Source organism: Neoarius graeffei, chromosome 13, assembly GCF_027579695.1.
Source record: "Neoarius graeffei isolate fNeoGra1 chromosome 13, fNeoGra1.pri, whole genome shotgun sequence".
Lineage (NCBI taxonomy): Eukaryota > Metazoa > Chordata > Actinopteri > Siluriformes > Ariidae > Neoarius > Neoarius graeffei.
In genome coordinates this window covers 68016349-68031279 of record NC_083581.1, presented here as the reverse complement: position 1 = coordinate 68031279, position 14931 = coordinate 68016349, and the positions used below count along the sequence as shown (strand labels likewise).

The 14931-nt window shown below is 41.6% G+C and overlaps 1 protein-coding gene across 4 annotated transcripts in view; it reads right to left on the bottom strand.

Moving 5' to 3' along the window:
* kif1b (kinesin family member 1B) overlaps positions 1–14931 on the bottom strand; it is a 286078-nt gene that overhangs the window by 98991 nt on the left and 172156 nt on the right. For all 4 annotated transcript variants that reach the window (XM_060938398.1, XM_060938399.1, XM_060938400.1 and 1 more), the window contains 4 exons: positions 14383–14476; positions 14121–14269; positions 6378–6556; positions 5926–6063 (listed from right to left, as the gene is read on the bottom strand). In XM_060938398.1, coding sequence (XP_060794381.1) covers positions 5926–6063; positions 6378–6556; positions 14121–14269; positions 14383–14476 — 560 coding nt within the window. The remainder of the gene's footprint in view (positions 1–5925; positions 6064–6377; positions 6557–14120; positions 14270–14382; positions 14477–14931) is intronic.

Genomic DNA, 14931 nt, shown 5'->3' with positions numbered 1-14931 from the left:
AGCCTCTTAAGGCCAAGAGAGTCTTTAAATACCTCCTAAGATCCATCATCAAGCTAACGTGGTTTTCCTGAACAACATCGTAGCCCAAGTAGTCCTTTAGTTTGCTCGGAATTTACGACAGACCAGGACCACTCGTTCAAAACAAAGAGCGACTCGCTCGCCACCGAATACACAGAATGCGCTGCACCTCCAAGGGAATCTCACAGTCAACGGGGGAACCTGGTGTTGAATCTGCTGACGGTGTTAAATTATTTTTCTTGTACAATGCAAGTACATCGAGTTAATTATTAAATAAATATACAAAAACCACTATGAATATATTTCAATACATTATAGAATTGCGTATGGAAATTGGAACGTCACATTTATATCGCTACATTTTAATCAAATTTAACTCCATTAGGTGAGTGATTCACTAATTTAGGGTCATAAATGAGAGACATTTCTGCACTTCCGACATTGCGTGTGCACACATCTGAGACAGAGAGAGAGGTTTTGATCTGTGTGTAGTGTGGACCTATGGAGGTTGAATTGACATATATAAGGTCAATTCAACCTCCTTAGGTCCACACTATCGATCTATCGAAGGAAGGAAGGAATCTATCGATGGATGTGAGGAATCTATCAATCGAAGGAAGGAAGGAAGGAATATTGATCTATCTATCTATCGATCAATCTATCAATTGAAGGAAGGAATCTCGATCAATCGATCCATCTATCTATTGATCGAAGGAAGGAATCTATCGATCCCTTCCTTCCTTCCTTCCTATTCTGCACTGTGGATAACAGTTGAAATAATCCTGACTGCATGATCAGGGGATAACAGTGAAATGAGCGAGCACGGGGAACACATTTACCTAATTATTTAGCTTATTATTTGCTCATTCTTTCGTGTGAACGTTTGTTCATTTAATTAAAAACACACTTGGAATAAAAAATAAATAAATGGCCAAAAAAGTAAAATAGTTTCATTAATTACCACATTATATATGTAATGCTTCCAGATGATACTATATATTATTTTCTTTTAAACACTTTATATTTCATTAGATTTTGGTTAAAAACAAACGCCATGTGACCTTATCGCCTGGATTTAGCAACTACTAATGCCTTCAGTAACGACAATATGATTGCCTTTAGCAACTACTAATGCCTATATCAGGGACGCGCACTGCAAAGACGCTGTGTCCTGTTGCTCGGGAAAACCACGTACAGAGACAACGTCCATTGCTTAAGAGTGTCTCTCAACTCTCTCTTTAGCTCTAAAGGGCAACGTTATCAGGAAACCCACCCCTGATTTCTCCAAGCTAACAAATTAGCTTCTAGTTATGACAGATACTAAAAGTAATATATATATATCTTTTCCTAAGGATGAGTCGTGATCCCCCCCAACTTGTAGGCCATTTACATACTGAACATAATTAAGTAAATTATAATACCGGAGCATCAGCAACACGGTAGCTCACACGGCCATACCATGAGAAATCAGACTCCTTTATAATTAGCGCAGTAGTTGTTCATGAGAACATCAAGAACAATTTGATCTTCAAAACAAAACAATCAAAATCCATTGAAAACTCAAGGAGGAGTAGTGATTTTTATGCATTGTGGACAGACGGACGGACACCACGTGATAGCAATAGCTCATCCCCCTACGGCCGGTGAGCTAATAACTGAAGTCGTATCATTTTATCAGTTGTTCCAACAACGTTCTATTAAAAGTATACTCTTCGAAAGGTGGAGACAAGTTTAAATCTTAGTTTGCCTTTCTTAGAAAATCCTTTAAAAATTCTAAAGTTCAACCCCTACAAGTTTCCCCTTTCAAAAACGGTTCTAAGTAAATTTCTTCAGAAATCTACTTCCCCTTTTGAAATACACCCCTTAAGTGCTGCAATACGTGTTCAATCTGTAGACGCAGAGCCGCATGCTCTCTCCCTCTCTCCATCTCTCCCCTCTCACCAACCTGCCCACAAGAGTGAACCAGGGCGAGCGGTCATAGAAGGGGTCGTGGCCGTCGCTGAAGATGTCGGAGCCTTCCTCGGTGCCCGCGTCTGAGCTGGTGTCGTCTACGAAGGCTTCGTCATCCATGAAATCATCCATCTCGCTCTGCCTCTCATCAGCCAGCTCAGTGATGTCTGAGTCGGCCGTGGAGAAGGTGGGCGACGGCGTGCGGTCAGTCAGGTGCTCGTTCACACAGCCGTGGAAGATTGGTGAGCTAAATATAGTGCAAGTAGTAGTTGTTTTTTACAGTAGAGTGCTTTGCTTTTTTTTTTTTTTACTGTTATGCAACATAATTATTAAATTACATACGAGTATTGGAATGTCATTACTGTTAAACCATAAACTCAAACACACACCAGCTTCAGACCCAAGCTACGGAAAATGATCATAAAATGGAATTCGAAAATCAATGCTCAATGAATATTTCAGCAAAGTGAATACAACTGAAGGGGAAAAAAACAAAACAAAACTATACATCAACAAATGGTAAATGGTTAATGATGAACCAAAACAAGAATTTTACTAAAATACAGAAGAGATGACAAAATAAGTGATGAAAACCAAATGATAATACAATGAAAAAACAACACAGAATGTGTAATAAAAATAAATTTAAAAAATAATAAAATGACACCTTTAGAAACAATGCTCAAACTTAGATGACAAATGGACTGAAAAATGAAATGATTTCCTAATAAACATGTATTTACACGAGTGATACTTGGGTGTGCAGTGCCTCAGGGGTGTGAACTAAAACGATTCATGAATGATTCATGAGAAAGAATCCCAAAAGAGATCCTTTCATCAGAATATTTCATCCATAAACTCTTTACACATCTCACTGTGTATACATAGATATACACACACACATTTAAAAAAAAAAAATTATATACATTTTTTCTATCCACATTTCACTGGATACGAGTAATCATGTGCTCTGATTGGCTACTCTACTACTAGGAGATCAACTCATATACCATGAGTAGAGAAAAACCAAACGGCAGCGCGCATCAAGTCTGATATATTACTTTATCAAGTATTTAAAAGAAACCGAACAAGACGACAGAGTCATCTATATCCCCCGCCCTATATACCAAGTTTCAAGATATTTGTAGTCACATTTTTCAAGTTCTGCTGCAGGAACCCAACCCTACCTCTTCACACTGACCTCAGCAGCCCATGGCATAAACCCACCGGACCGTTGGTCCAGGTGAGCTAAAAATTAAAATCTCTCACATTTCTTAGTATCCAAAGGCACATATACATTACTTAATCAACATATATACCAACTTTCAAGACCATACCACTCATAGTTCCGCTCCAGAAACAAAGCCTACCCCTAAGACTAACCTGAGAGACCAAGTCTGAAATTGTTTCCATAGAAACATGAAAAACCAAGTCAAAATCTATGTAAAAATTTGAAAAATACTGTACTTTTTTCAAAAATCCAAAATAGCAAAAGGTACCAGTTCACATGTTGCTTGATATGTACTGTATACAAAGTTTCATGAAGAGATCTTCAGTAGTTTTAAAGAAATGCCCCAGAAACGAAAAGGTCACTGGACAGACGGACGGAACCCGTTTCTATATCCCACGCCAAACTTCGTTTGGGTGGGCAATAAATAGTTAAAAGAATATAGTTCCCCCCCACCCCAAATATCGCCTGTTCCACACTCCAGCCCAGTGCCAAAAGGCCAAAAACCTGAAAGAAAAAGAAGAAAATGGCGGAGTGTGTTGCTGAACCAACCGAGGACGAAATAAAAATTCTACCCAGAAACAAAACCCCAAAAAATAGGAAAAAAAAGGGGGGGGGGGGGGGGGGGGGGGAGATACGGAATGAAAGTATTTGATGCTAAGAATGTATCTTTTTTATTTTTCAAGAATTATTACTATCATCACTAGAGATGAAAGTGGAGCAAAGAAAAAAACCCTGAACTTTTGAAAGTCAAACTGGGGGGGGGCAACGTCCCCCGAAAATATTTTAATAACACAACACGCAAAACCCCGCATTCTAGTGCATTTTAGTACTTATTTTCATTAAAACAAGTTATAATTTTTAAGCCTTTTTCTTTCATGTACATTAATGATTAACATGTCAAAAATATCAAATTGAATTCCCCTAGTTAATGAGTAATTTTCAGGAGTGCATTTAGAAAACGCGGTGATTTTCCTGCCTACACAGTTCATTACTTTGAAAAAAAAAATCAGACAGTTGAAGGTAAACTCAGCAAAATCCCAAAACAGTCCTGTTAAAAAGTAAAGGTCTGTTAGAGTTTCTAAAGCTTTCAGGTTTCAGTGTTGGGGACATTGAGCCTCGTTTATCAATCTTTTAGTAGAGTTGCGCGTTTGCAGAAGCTAAAGTGAACTAAACATTTCCAATTCATACTTATGCGAGTTGAAGCCAATTGTTTACATTAGTTCGTATTGTCTGTAAATTTAAACACACCAATGAATACCAAATTTCTCATGTAAATCAGGGGCGTAGCTAGGATTTTTCGGGGGGGGTCACACACTGACTGGCAGCCTGAGTGCATTATGTAACAAAAAATTAATTCCCATTGCTAGTTTTAGGCAGCTTAGAAACCAGCTCTTCCATTATTGCTGTTTCTTCCACGTTTTCTTGATGTTGTGTTCTCGAAACAGCACTAAAACTTAGCTTTGTAACCACAAAATGCAACTTTGATGGAAAAAAAAATATATAATAAATTGCTTACCTCTCTTCACGTCGAAAGAAGGAGGAAAGTTTTGCTTGTTTTGACATGGCGAATTATTAACACGAGGAAATACTCGTAATTCGCAACTAAAAAGACTGCAGCTACACTGGCAGCTTGAACATGCTTTCTAGTACAATTGCGTTGCGCTTGCGCAGAACGGTGTCAGTCCTGCGCGCCTTAGCACGTGCACCTGAAGGCGCGCCTAACTAGCTCCGGCCGTTAACAAAGAACACCTGTCTTTAATCAATGAACTATGTTTGGGCTATTTAAGGACCGCGCCCATGCAAGGATGATGCGAAGTATTATGCCGCGTCTAGGAACGCAAAAAATCCGAAAAATAAAATTTCTCTATTCGGAAAACTGGAGATTTTTAAGAGTTTTGTCAAATATCCGGACTTCCGGGTAAATCCGGAAGACTTTCATCCCTGCATCACATTTTTCACAAATTGCTACTGTCCTTTTGCCGGTTTGTTTACATTAACGGGCTTCACGGTGGTGTAGTGGTTAGCACGGTCACCTCACAGCAAGAAGGTTCCAGGTTCGAACCCAGCGGCTGGCGAGGGCCTTTCTGTGTGGAGTTTGCATGTTCTCCCCATGTCTGCGTGGGTTTCCTCCGGGTGCTCCGGTTTCCCCCACAGTCCAAAGACATGCAGTTATGGGGTGGCCTTGGGCTGAAGTGCCCTTGAGCAAGGTACCCGACCCCTGACTGCTCCCCGGGCGCTTTGGTGTGGCTGACCACTGCTCTGGGTGTGTGGGCACGTGTGTTCACTGCTTCAGATGGGTTAAATGCAGAGGATGAATTTCACTGTGCTTGAAGTGTGCATGTGACAAATAAAGGTTTCTTAAAAAAAAAAAAGAAAAAAAGAAATTATTTTGTCGGATGTTTTGTATAAAGTTTTTATTTGTTGAATTTGCAAAAAATAAAATGCTCGCTTTCTCAAAATCCAGTGAATATGGATAGAATAAAACACTCAATCTTGTCATACATGGCTTATAGCCAACTTGGTGCTACGTGCCTCGTCAGCTATCAGCTCATGTACGACCCAATTTCATAGAATAACTTAAATATATAGGAATTTATTCTCACTTCTAAATTAGTGTGAAGGTTTAATTTGAATACTAATATGAGATCTACATACAGTATTTGTTAAGTTTGGTCAACTCAAATGCATAATGTTGTTTCAGGCCAAAAGCCACACTAATAGCATACCTTCCCACTAGCTTGAACCAGTGGAAGCGATCATAGAAAGGGTCGCTGCCGGTCAGGGGCCCCTCTCCATCCTCCTGACTGGAGGAGGCCATTTCTCCTGCACGGTCATACATCTCTCGCATCTGCTCCAGCCTTTGCCTGAAAGACAAGGGGAACGCAGCCTGACCAGGAGTCGCCTCTGAGGGCTTTGTATTCAAAGAAAGAGCAAAGCAACATTCAAACAGACCGTTACTAAAAACACGCTACATGTTTTCTACGTTTAACTCCGAGGGATATTTCTGCTGAAACTTGATTTTCACTTTGTGATGGTTTTGAAAGTCTAGTAAAATTTGCAGTTGTTTTGAAAGTTTAAGGTAGTAAAATGCCAAGTCAGGACGCCATGAGGAAAAGACCTCCGTCAGCAGTCTGCTTCACGAAACAAAAGGCCAGCTGGCTGACGGTCTTGGGCTTACTTGAGCTTCTCCAGAGACCAGTAGTGAGTGGCTCCATTTTTCAGGTCCTGGACCTCCACAGCCACCACGGTACGAGGGAAAGGCCTGGAGTCACGTTCTTTCTCTGGCTCGGGAGGCAAAAGCTCAGGGGGGAGTGGGGAGTACAGCGTGTCCGTCAGAAGAACAAACTGGAACTGGACCTTCAGAGAAAGAGAGAGAGTTCGATAGTGTTCGAGGAGAAGGGGGGAAAAAAAAAAACGCTGAAAACTTTAACATATAGTGCATACTGTGACCCTGTCAGTTCAGCAGAGGCCTTCTAAAGCTATACATCAAGTGGAGAAAAAGAAAGCACATAAATTAAAGGAAGGGTGAAAGAAAACAGAGAAGAGGGCCATGAGAAAATAGAGGAGTCTGCCCTTTTTCCTGCACGTTTAAAACCCTCCTGCAGCAACCTGACACCACGAGTAATCCGAGAGTAAATCATTAAAGACCTGACAGCGGAGGGGTCAAACACAAACCCTACAGACTGCTCTCTTACAGCTCACAACTAAACACTCAGATTTATCACCTCGTCCAAATGGCTGCTCCAGTAAATTAAAGCCCAGAAGAAATTGACCCCGTGCTTCACTCGACTGTTTTGTAAGGCCACTTAAAATGAAAAAGTATCAGTGTCACAGGAAATAGTTTTAATGATTCTATCCATATTCATTGGATACGAGCGATCGCGCACTCTGATTGGCTACTCTACTACTAGGATATCAGCTCATATACCGTGAGTAGAGAAAAACAACCAACCGAGGACAAAATTAAAACTCAACTTGAAAACAAAATTTTAAAAATTGTTCAAGTATTTAAAAGAAACAGAAATAGCTAAAGAATATTAGTCCCCCCCCAAATATCTCCTGTTCCACACTCCAGCCCAGTTGGTGGCGGTAATGCACCTTTAAGTTGGTTTGCCAACCGCAAAAAACCCTAAAGAAGAACCCCCCCCCCAAAAAAAAGCCATAGAATATGGACTAAAAGCATTTAATGGTAAAAGCATACCTTTTTTTTTAATTTTTCAAGAATTATTATTATAGCATTTTTCACAAACTGCTCCTGTCATTTCGCCGGTTTGTTTACACTCTAAGCAGAAATGATTTTGTCGGACATTTCGTACAAAGTTTTTATTTACCGGATTTGCAGAAAATAAAAATGCTCCGTTTCTCAAAATCTAGTGAATATGGATAGAATAAAACAGTTATTCCACTCAATCTTATCATACATGGCTTATAGCCGACTCGGCACGACGCGACTCATCGGCTATCGGCTCATGTCCGACTCGATTTCGTGGAATAACTTAATTATTTAAGATAAGAACAGAAATCTGTTGACTCTGAGCTCACCTACAGTGACCCTAACCCATAACTACGTCATTGCTTGTTTACCTCAATGCATTATGGGTGATACCCAGGGTCAGCGCTGTCGTATTGTTTACTTTCGCCTTTGTTAAACACTGCATTGTTCTGTCTAACCGGTTTTAACCACGCCGCCTAAAGCGAACTGCTGTGTGCCTTACTGTGTCTCCACAACAAAGAGAACATCTAATTTGAGGTTTTATCGGCTGCCAGTCGAGAAGAAAGAAATGGATAAGTTTAATCCGCAACGAAAACCTTCGAACTGAATCGAAATGGACAAGTGCTTGTAGCTTCTCTGGTGAGAAAGAGACGTACTTAAACTGTGACCCAGCAATATTTCCACGGTCTGCAGAACGACCTTCGGTTACAGAAGATTATAACAATTGACTGTTCATCGTCTGGGGGCGGCACGGTGGTGTAGTGGTTAGCGCTGTCGCCTCACAGCAAGAAGGTCTTGGGTTCGAGCCCAGCAGCCGGCGAGGGCCTTTCTGTGCGGAGTTTGCATGTTCTCCCCGTGTCCGCGTGGGTTTCCTCCGGGTGCTCCGGTTTCCCCCACAGTCCAAAGACATGCAGGTTAGGTTAACTGGTGACTCTAAATTGAGCGTAGGTGTGAATGTGAGTGTGAATGGTTGTCTGTGTCTATGTGTCAGCCCTGTGATGACCTGGCGACTTGTCCAGGGTGTACCCCGCCTTTCACCCGTAGTCAGCTGGGATAGGCTCCAGCTTGCCTGCGACCCTGTAGAAGGATAAAGCGGCTACAGATAATGGATGGATGGAGGGATGTTCATTATCTGAAACTAGCCATACCTCACTAGCAGCATTTATTGAAGGAAATACATTTATACTGAACATGACACGGCAGATCAGCGGGTTTCCAAAGATTTTTTTTTTGTAATGTTTCCTGATAAAGTTTTATTTAACTAGTCACTCATTATTTATAAATATTTTGATGCTGTTCATCTGGGCCTGAGATCACGAAGCAATCTTAGACTCAAGTTGATTCTTCATGATAGTTTCCCTTACTGCATCTGTAACTTTCATTGTGCTGGATCAAGATTAAGTACCGTATTTTTGGGACTATAAGGCGCACTTAAAATCCTTAAATTTTCTCAAAAATTGACAGTGTGCCTTATAATCCAGCGCGCCTTATGTATGATTACTTGTTGTGCTTACTGACCGATTTTATGTGGTACAATGCACTCAAAAATTTGTCGAAATGTTTGGTAACAGGACCCCTGAGCAGTCTACAAGACTGCCTGACTGTAATGTCTAAACTAGAAGTGCATTCATGTAAAGCAGCCCAGGCCCGGAGTACACGCTAGCAACAATAAACCAATCAGACAACAGTATTTAGTACGCTTACCCCCGCCACTTTTTATTCGGATAATGACGAGAGGGATCCGGGTAGACCCCGAAGCCGTTTGTTTTCAGGATAATGGCTGGCTGATGAAATTATTGGCTGGCTAGCTGACTCAGCCAAAACCTTAATGGCTGCTGCAGCCACCAAAATGTTTATGGCTACAAATGGCTGATACTGGACGTCACTGTGTGGCATATATCCGGGCGAACGGATCAAACAAATGGGGGGAATAAATAGCAAATTACCACAGGTCCCCTGGTCTCTTACTTCATTGTAAATATAAATCTAGCAAGATTGTAGTTCAATGCTAATAATAAGCTAATCTGGATTGTTCGAGGAAGGCATCTAGCTATCTACTCTCACTAGCAATGACCAGTGAAGGACTGGCAGCTATCTTACTATGATGAAAGTAGAGTGGTGGAGTACTTTTTTTTTTATCAATCTCGAAGTATGTGAAACAAACAAACAAACAAAAAAAAATACCTTTACACTTTCCCTCAGCAGCGGCAAAGAATGCAGCCATCTCGTCGATATCGGAGTCGATTGATGCTCTGGGTGGGTTCCCGGGTTCCCCAGTGTATCGTGGTAACGGTGTGAGGGGCGGGAAGCCAGACAGGTAGTCACAACGGCAAGCTTGTGGTGGCTCTCTGTGCTGTGATATCAGTTCTAAATCTCTACAGTGTATGCCTATACGTCTCTATTGTGTTACTACTAGTGTGTACAGTTGATCATGTTTGTGTCACTTTTCTTGTAGCTCATGATGTGGATAAACCCATTATTTGATGTACACAATTCTTAGTGGCTCAGCCAAATTTTATTAGATAGCGGCTCAAATTGGCTTACAAAATTATTGGCTGGCGGCGGCTCAAATTCTAAATGGCGGTTTTAGCGGCGCCTGGCGGCGGCTTCGGGGTCTAGATCCGGGCATGCTTGATGCCCAAATCGCACAGCTGTTTAACTCGGACACGGAAGATGAATTCGATGGATTTGTGGAAGAGGAATGAATCAATAAGTGAGTGTATTTTTCTGTACCGGTATTTGTTGTTACAACTGAGTGGAATAAAGTTTGATTTACCGGACTGTACTGTTTTGCTTAATGCGCCTTACAATCCGGTGCACCTTGTGTGTGAACATAGACACGTTAATTCACAGTGCGCCATATAATCCGGTGTGCCTTATCGCCCGAAAAATACGGTACAAGGCAAAGATTTCATTAGAACAAAGCTTCTTAGAAAATGGTAAGGAATTTTGAATCAGACTTGGGTCTAAGATTGCTTCGTGATCCCGGGGCCTATAGTCCGGGGGGTGGGGGTGTTGGTTAAATTCCGATTTTCCTCCTGTAAACTCTCGACACGTTATCCACGTCTTTAAATCACCAATTTCATCGTCTTCCATGACCGAGCACGGCAAAATCACTCCTCTCACAAAATTAATCTGGCATCCGCTATATCGCTCAACTACTGACCCCGGCTATCCCCCACAATGCACTGCGGTAAACAAGTGATGTCGTAGTTATGCTTGGATGCTACTGAACCCTAAGAGCAGGTGTTAGGGCATCATTAAATTCTAACCAAAACACGTTTTCATGTAGCGCTTAATAAAATGACCTAAATCTACCTAGCTTGCCATTTCAGTGAGACTGATGACACGTGGGTACGAACAAAACCTTCAGGTAAATAATCAGAAATACTTTTTACTGTATTGCTCCAGTGCTGGAATCTTGAATAAAACCACATAAGATCAGCCTCGGTGAGACTTTCTTTCATGTCAGTTTCATCCTAAAATTGCACGCAGGTGATTTTCCGTCGCTTGGTCGTGCAACTTTTTGATGGAAGCAAAAAATTGCTTTGTGTGCAGATATTTGCGACGGCGATTTTTTGTTGCTTGCGACAGATTGCAGGTATCAAACATGCTTGATATTCTGCCCAAAAAACATAAAACGTCAGTCGCTGACTTGTTGCAGAGATATCGCTGCGTGTGCGTCTTTGCGATAACAGAGCGATCACCTCAAAAAGCTACGCCAATCCCCTCCCCCCGCGAAGCAGTCATGTGATTTCCATGTGACTTGCATCCCCCCTCTCCAAATCACCCATTGGTCACAGATAACGCACACACGCAGCTGCCTGAGAGGGGAAACTTGCGTCCAAAAACCGCAATATGCTTGCGACGAGAAGTCGCCCGTGTGCGCCGGGCTTAAGCCTTTTGTTGTTGGCGTCATTGTAGTCGTATTGAATGTGCTCTAAAGAACGCCATTATAAATCAGATGTGGACAGTAACGAAGTACATTTACTTGAGTACTGTACTTAAGTACACTGAGCATCTGTACTTTATTTTTTTTTGGAAACTTATGACTTTAACTTCACTACATTTGAAAGGCAAATATCGTACTTTTCACTCCGCTACATTTCTATCAAGGTCCTCGTTATTCGTTACTATGAAGCAGCTTTGAAAGTGGAGGGTTTTTTTCTTTTCTAAAACGTGATTGTTTTTTTCACAGGTGACACTGAGACAGCCTATCAGTGATCACTAGGGTCACGTCACGTCTATAGACTGTATAAAATCGAGTTCAGTGATTTCTCAACAGCATTATTTGAACACAATGAGTTGCATACATGTCAACATATACGGAATGTCCGTATTTTATACGGATTTGATTCAATAAACGTAGTATACGGGCGTACAAATAAAGTTATACGGATTCTCTAAAAAAAAAAATTCAATATTTATTTAGAGCTATAATCCATTCCCACGATGATAAAAGAGCGCATAACATTTACAAACGTACTGTACACCACAGAAAGCACAAACAGCCAGTAAAGAGTCTTATGAAATCGCGCGTTATCTTGTGGTAGCGAGACTTCGTTCCACTTTTGATCATGCGCACACCGCATTGCGAGAATCCCGCTAACCGGCAAGTAACATTTTGTCTGAAACGCGTATTTCCACCTGAGCGACTTTCACTAGCGACTGAAAAGATTCTGAATGGGCACTCCGGCAAGATCAACACAGACGCTTGCTGTGACATGCAGCCTCGTGAGGTATTGGTGCAGACTGCTAAAAAAGCTGTCATGGAGTACAATTCAGAACATTAGAGTGACACTTTGTGTTTTTGTCGAACATTGGAGCTTTGTATTCATTCTGAAGGTTTATTGTTATTAATATTGAATAAAAAGTAACTTGGATATATCATTGTTGATTATCATTCAAATTTTAGGTAAATTATTTTAATTTGCATCTTATACGGATTTTATAAGGGAAATACGGATTTTGGAGGTTGGTTATACAGGTTTGATTGACCAAAGGTTGACATGTATGGAGTTGATGGAAGAATGGAAGGAGGCGGTTCTTCTGGGGAATGCACACGCGCTCCTGGGCCATAACTAGTTTTCTGAAAGGATTAAAGATACGTTTCGTTTTAAATGTTTGCTTTGTTTGCCGAAAACGAACCACATTACGGCCTACAAAAACTCGCCGTCCAACCTGCGGAAGCACATTGAGGTCTATAAACGTTTTATTCCAAGAGAAAACTTGTAGTGAAGTTGTCTGTGCTTTTAGAGCTAGCGATAACATTACAAACGTAGCTATGCAGTCTGGTTAATCACATGACTTTCTATGGATTTGCTCACCAAGTTGCCATCGCCTTGTCCACGGCTAATGTTTGCACATAGCTGGTTAACTTGGACACTCTTATGGCCCTTTTCCACTACCCTTTTTCAGCTTGCTTCAGCTCACTTCAGCCTGACACGGCTCGCGTTTCGACTACCTCCGAGCAGCACGACTCAGCTCGCTTCAGCCCTACTCAGCACCCAAAACTCGCACGGTTTTGGAGTGGGGCTGAAGCGAGCCAAACCGAGCCGAGTGGGGCTAGGGGCGTGAGGAGACACTCCCCTGTGCACTGATTGGTGAGGAGGAGTGTCCTCACATGCCCACACACGCCCCGCGAGCGCGCTGGGATCTGTAAACACCGTAAACCCGGAAGAAGAAGAATTACGAATTACGAGAATTTCTGAAGCCTTATGCGCCTCGCCTCATCTATACGCTCTTGCCAGTATCTGTTGGCGTTGTCGGTGACAACAAGCCACAGCACCAAGACCAGCAACACTAATGACTCCATGTTTATTGTTTACTATCCGGGTCATGAGACTACCGCTTAAAAGGTCACTGATGTCACTGTTTGCGCCGCCTAACGACATCACGTGATGTCCACCCACTTTCGTTAACTCCACCCAATGTGTCCACCCACTTCCAGCCAGCACGGTTCAGCGCGGTTGTAGTCGAAATGCAACGCCAACAGCCCGACTCAGCACGGCACGGCTCAGCCCAACTCAGCCGCGTTGGTAGTGGAAAAGCGGCATTAGTTAGCATGTAAAAACGGAGTTACGCTAACATGAATAATGTTAACTTATCCGAAATCCTTTCAGAAATATGTTTGCCAAATAAACAAAATGTAAAAATCTTTCTTTTCTAGTAGCGTTAGCTACCCAATATGATTTCGAGTTTGAAAAGAGTTTGCTAGCATGTCAGGTGGAGTTTCACTGACTAGCTAGCTTAACGTTAAACCACCATGATGGCACAGCATGCGTTCATTTTGTGATTAACAAAAGAATCCAGTCGGTTGCTTCAGAGGCGTTAGGTTTTGTAAGCGTTGTGGCAATAATACAACGACGCGTTGACAGAAAATGTACTTTTAATACTTAAGTATTTTTAAAAGCAAGTACTTCAGTACTTTAACTTAAGTAACAATTTGACTGGACAACTTTCACTTGTATCGGAGTCACATTTGACCAGTGGGATCTGTACTTTGACTTAAGTAATGAAGTTGAGTACTTTGTCCACCTCTGATAAGTGATTTGGGAGAAAATGGGTTTTCCATTTCTTTTCACAGTACAGAGATGTTTTTTTTTAAACCAGCTCAACAAAAACGAATAATGTTAAGATCATAAGAGAAGCAAAATATCCTGAAATTCAATTATGCAGACCCACGTTAAAGTCTCTATTGATTCGTACCTTCTTTTTGAGCTCCACACTGATGGCATTCGCTTCCTTCAGGTATACTGCGTTACCCCACAGCTGGTCTCTTAGTGAGGTGAACTGGTGGTACCTCCACTTTCTAAAGGCCCACTGAGCGAGTTCGAACTCATGCTGTGTCCATGGCACTACAGAGAAAACGCACACAGCAAATATTTTAACTAAACACTATCTGCAGTTTTTGTTTTTGTTTCAGGCAAGAACTCACTAACAGTCTAATGACATTCCCATAGTGGCTTACCTTCCTCCTCTTCCTCTTCCTCCTCCTCCTCATCAGGAGTTTCGGCTATCTGCTCCACCTGTTTCTGTAGTTCTTGAAGCTTGCTCTCATAGACCTGCAGGAGAAAACGTCATGGGGAATAGCAGACAAGGAACATGAACGCACTGCTGCAGGTGTAAACAGCTGTTCCACCAGCACACCAACTCAGCAAGTACTTCATACACTCTTCAGTTCCCTTCCTCGTTTCCTTCCTTCCTTATATCTTTCTCAAATAAAAATGCGATCAAGCAAACGCCGATCCTAATCATACATTCCCGTTAAACGGCACAATTTTGCAACACACTATTTTTAAAACTGATGAAGACAGGTCACATGCTTCGAAATAAAAGAAAGTAAATTGTATATTACTGTATTGGGTTCCATCACTAATTCTGCACTTTAAAAGGATGGGAAGGAAAAAAAAAAATCAAAGAAGAATACATTTCAGCTCGAATATCTCATTCAACTAACCTCCGTTCTGAAGGCAATTCATCCTTTAACCATGAGGAAACGTTACAACGAGGTATTAAA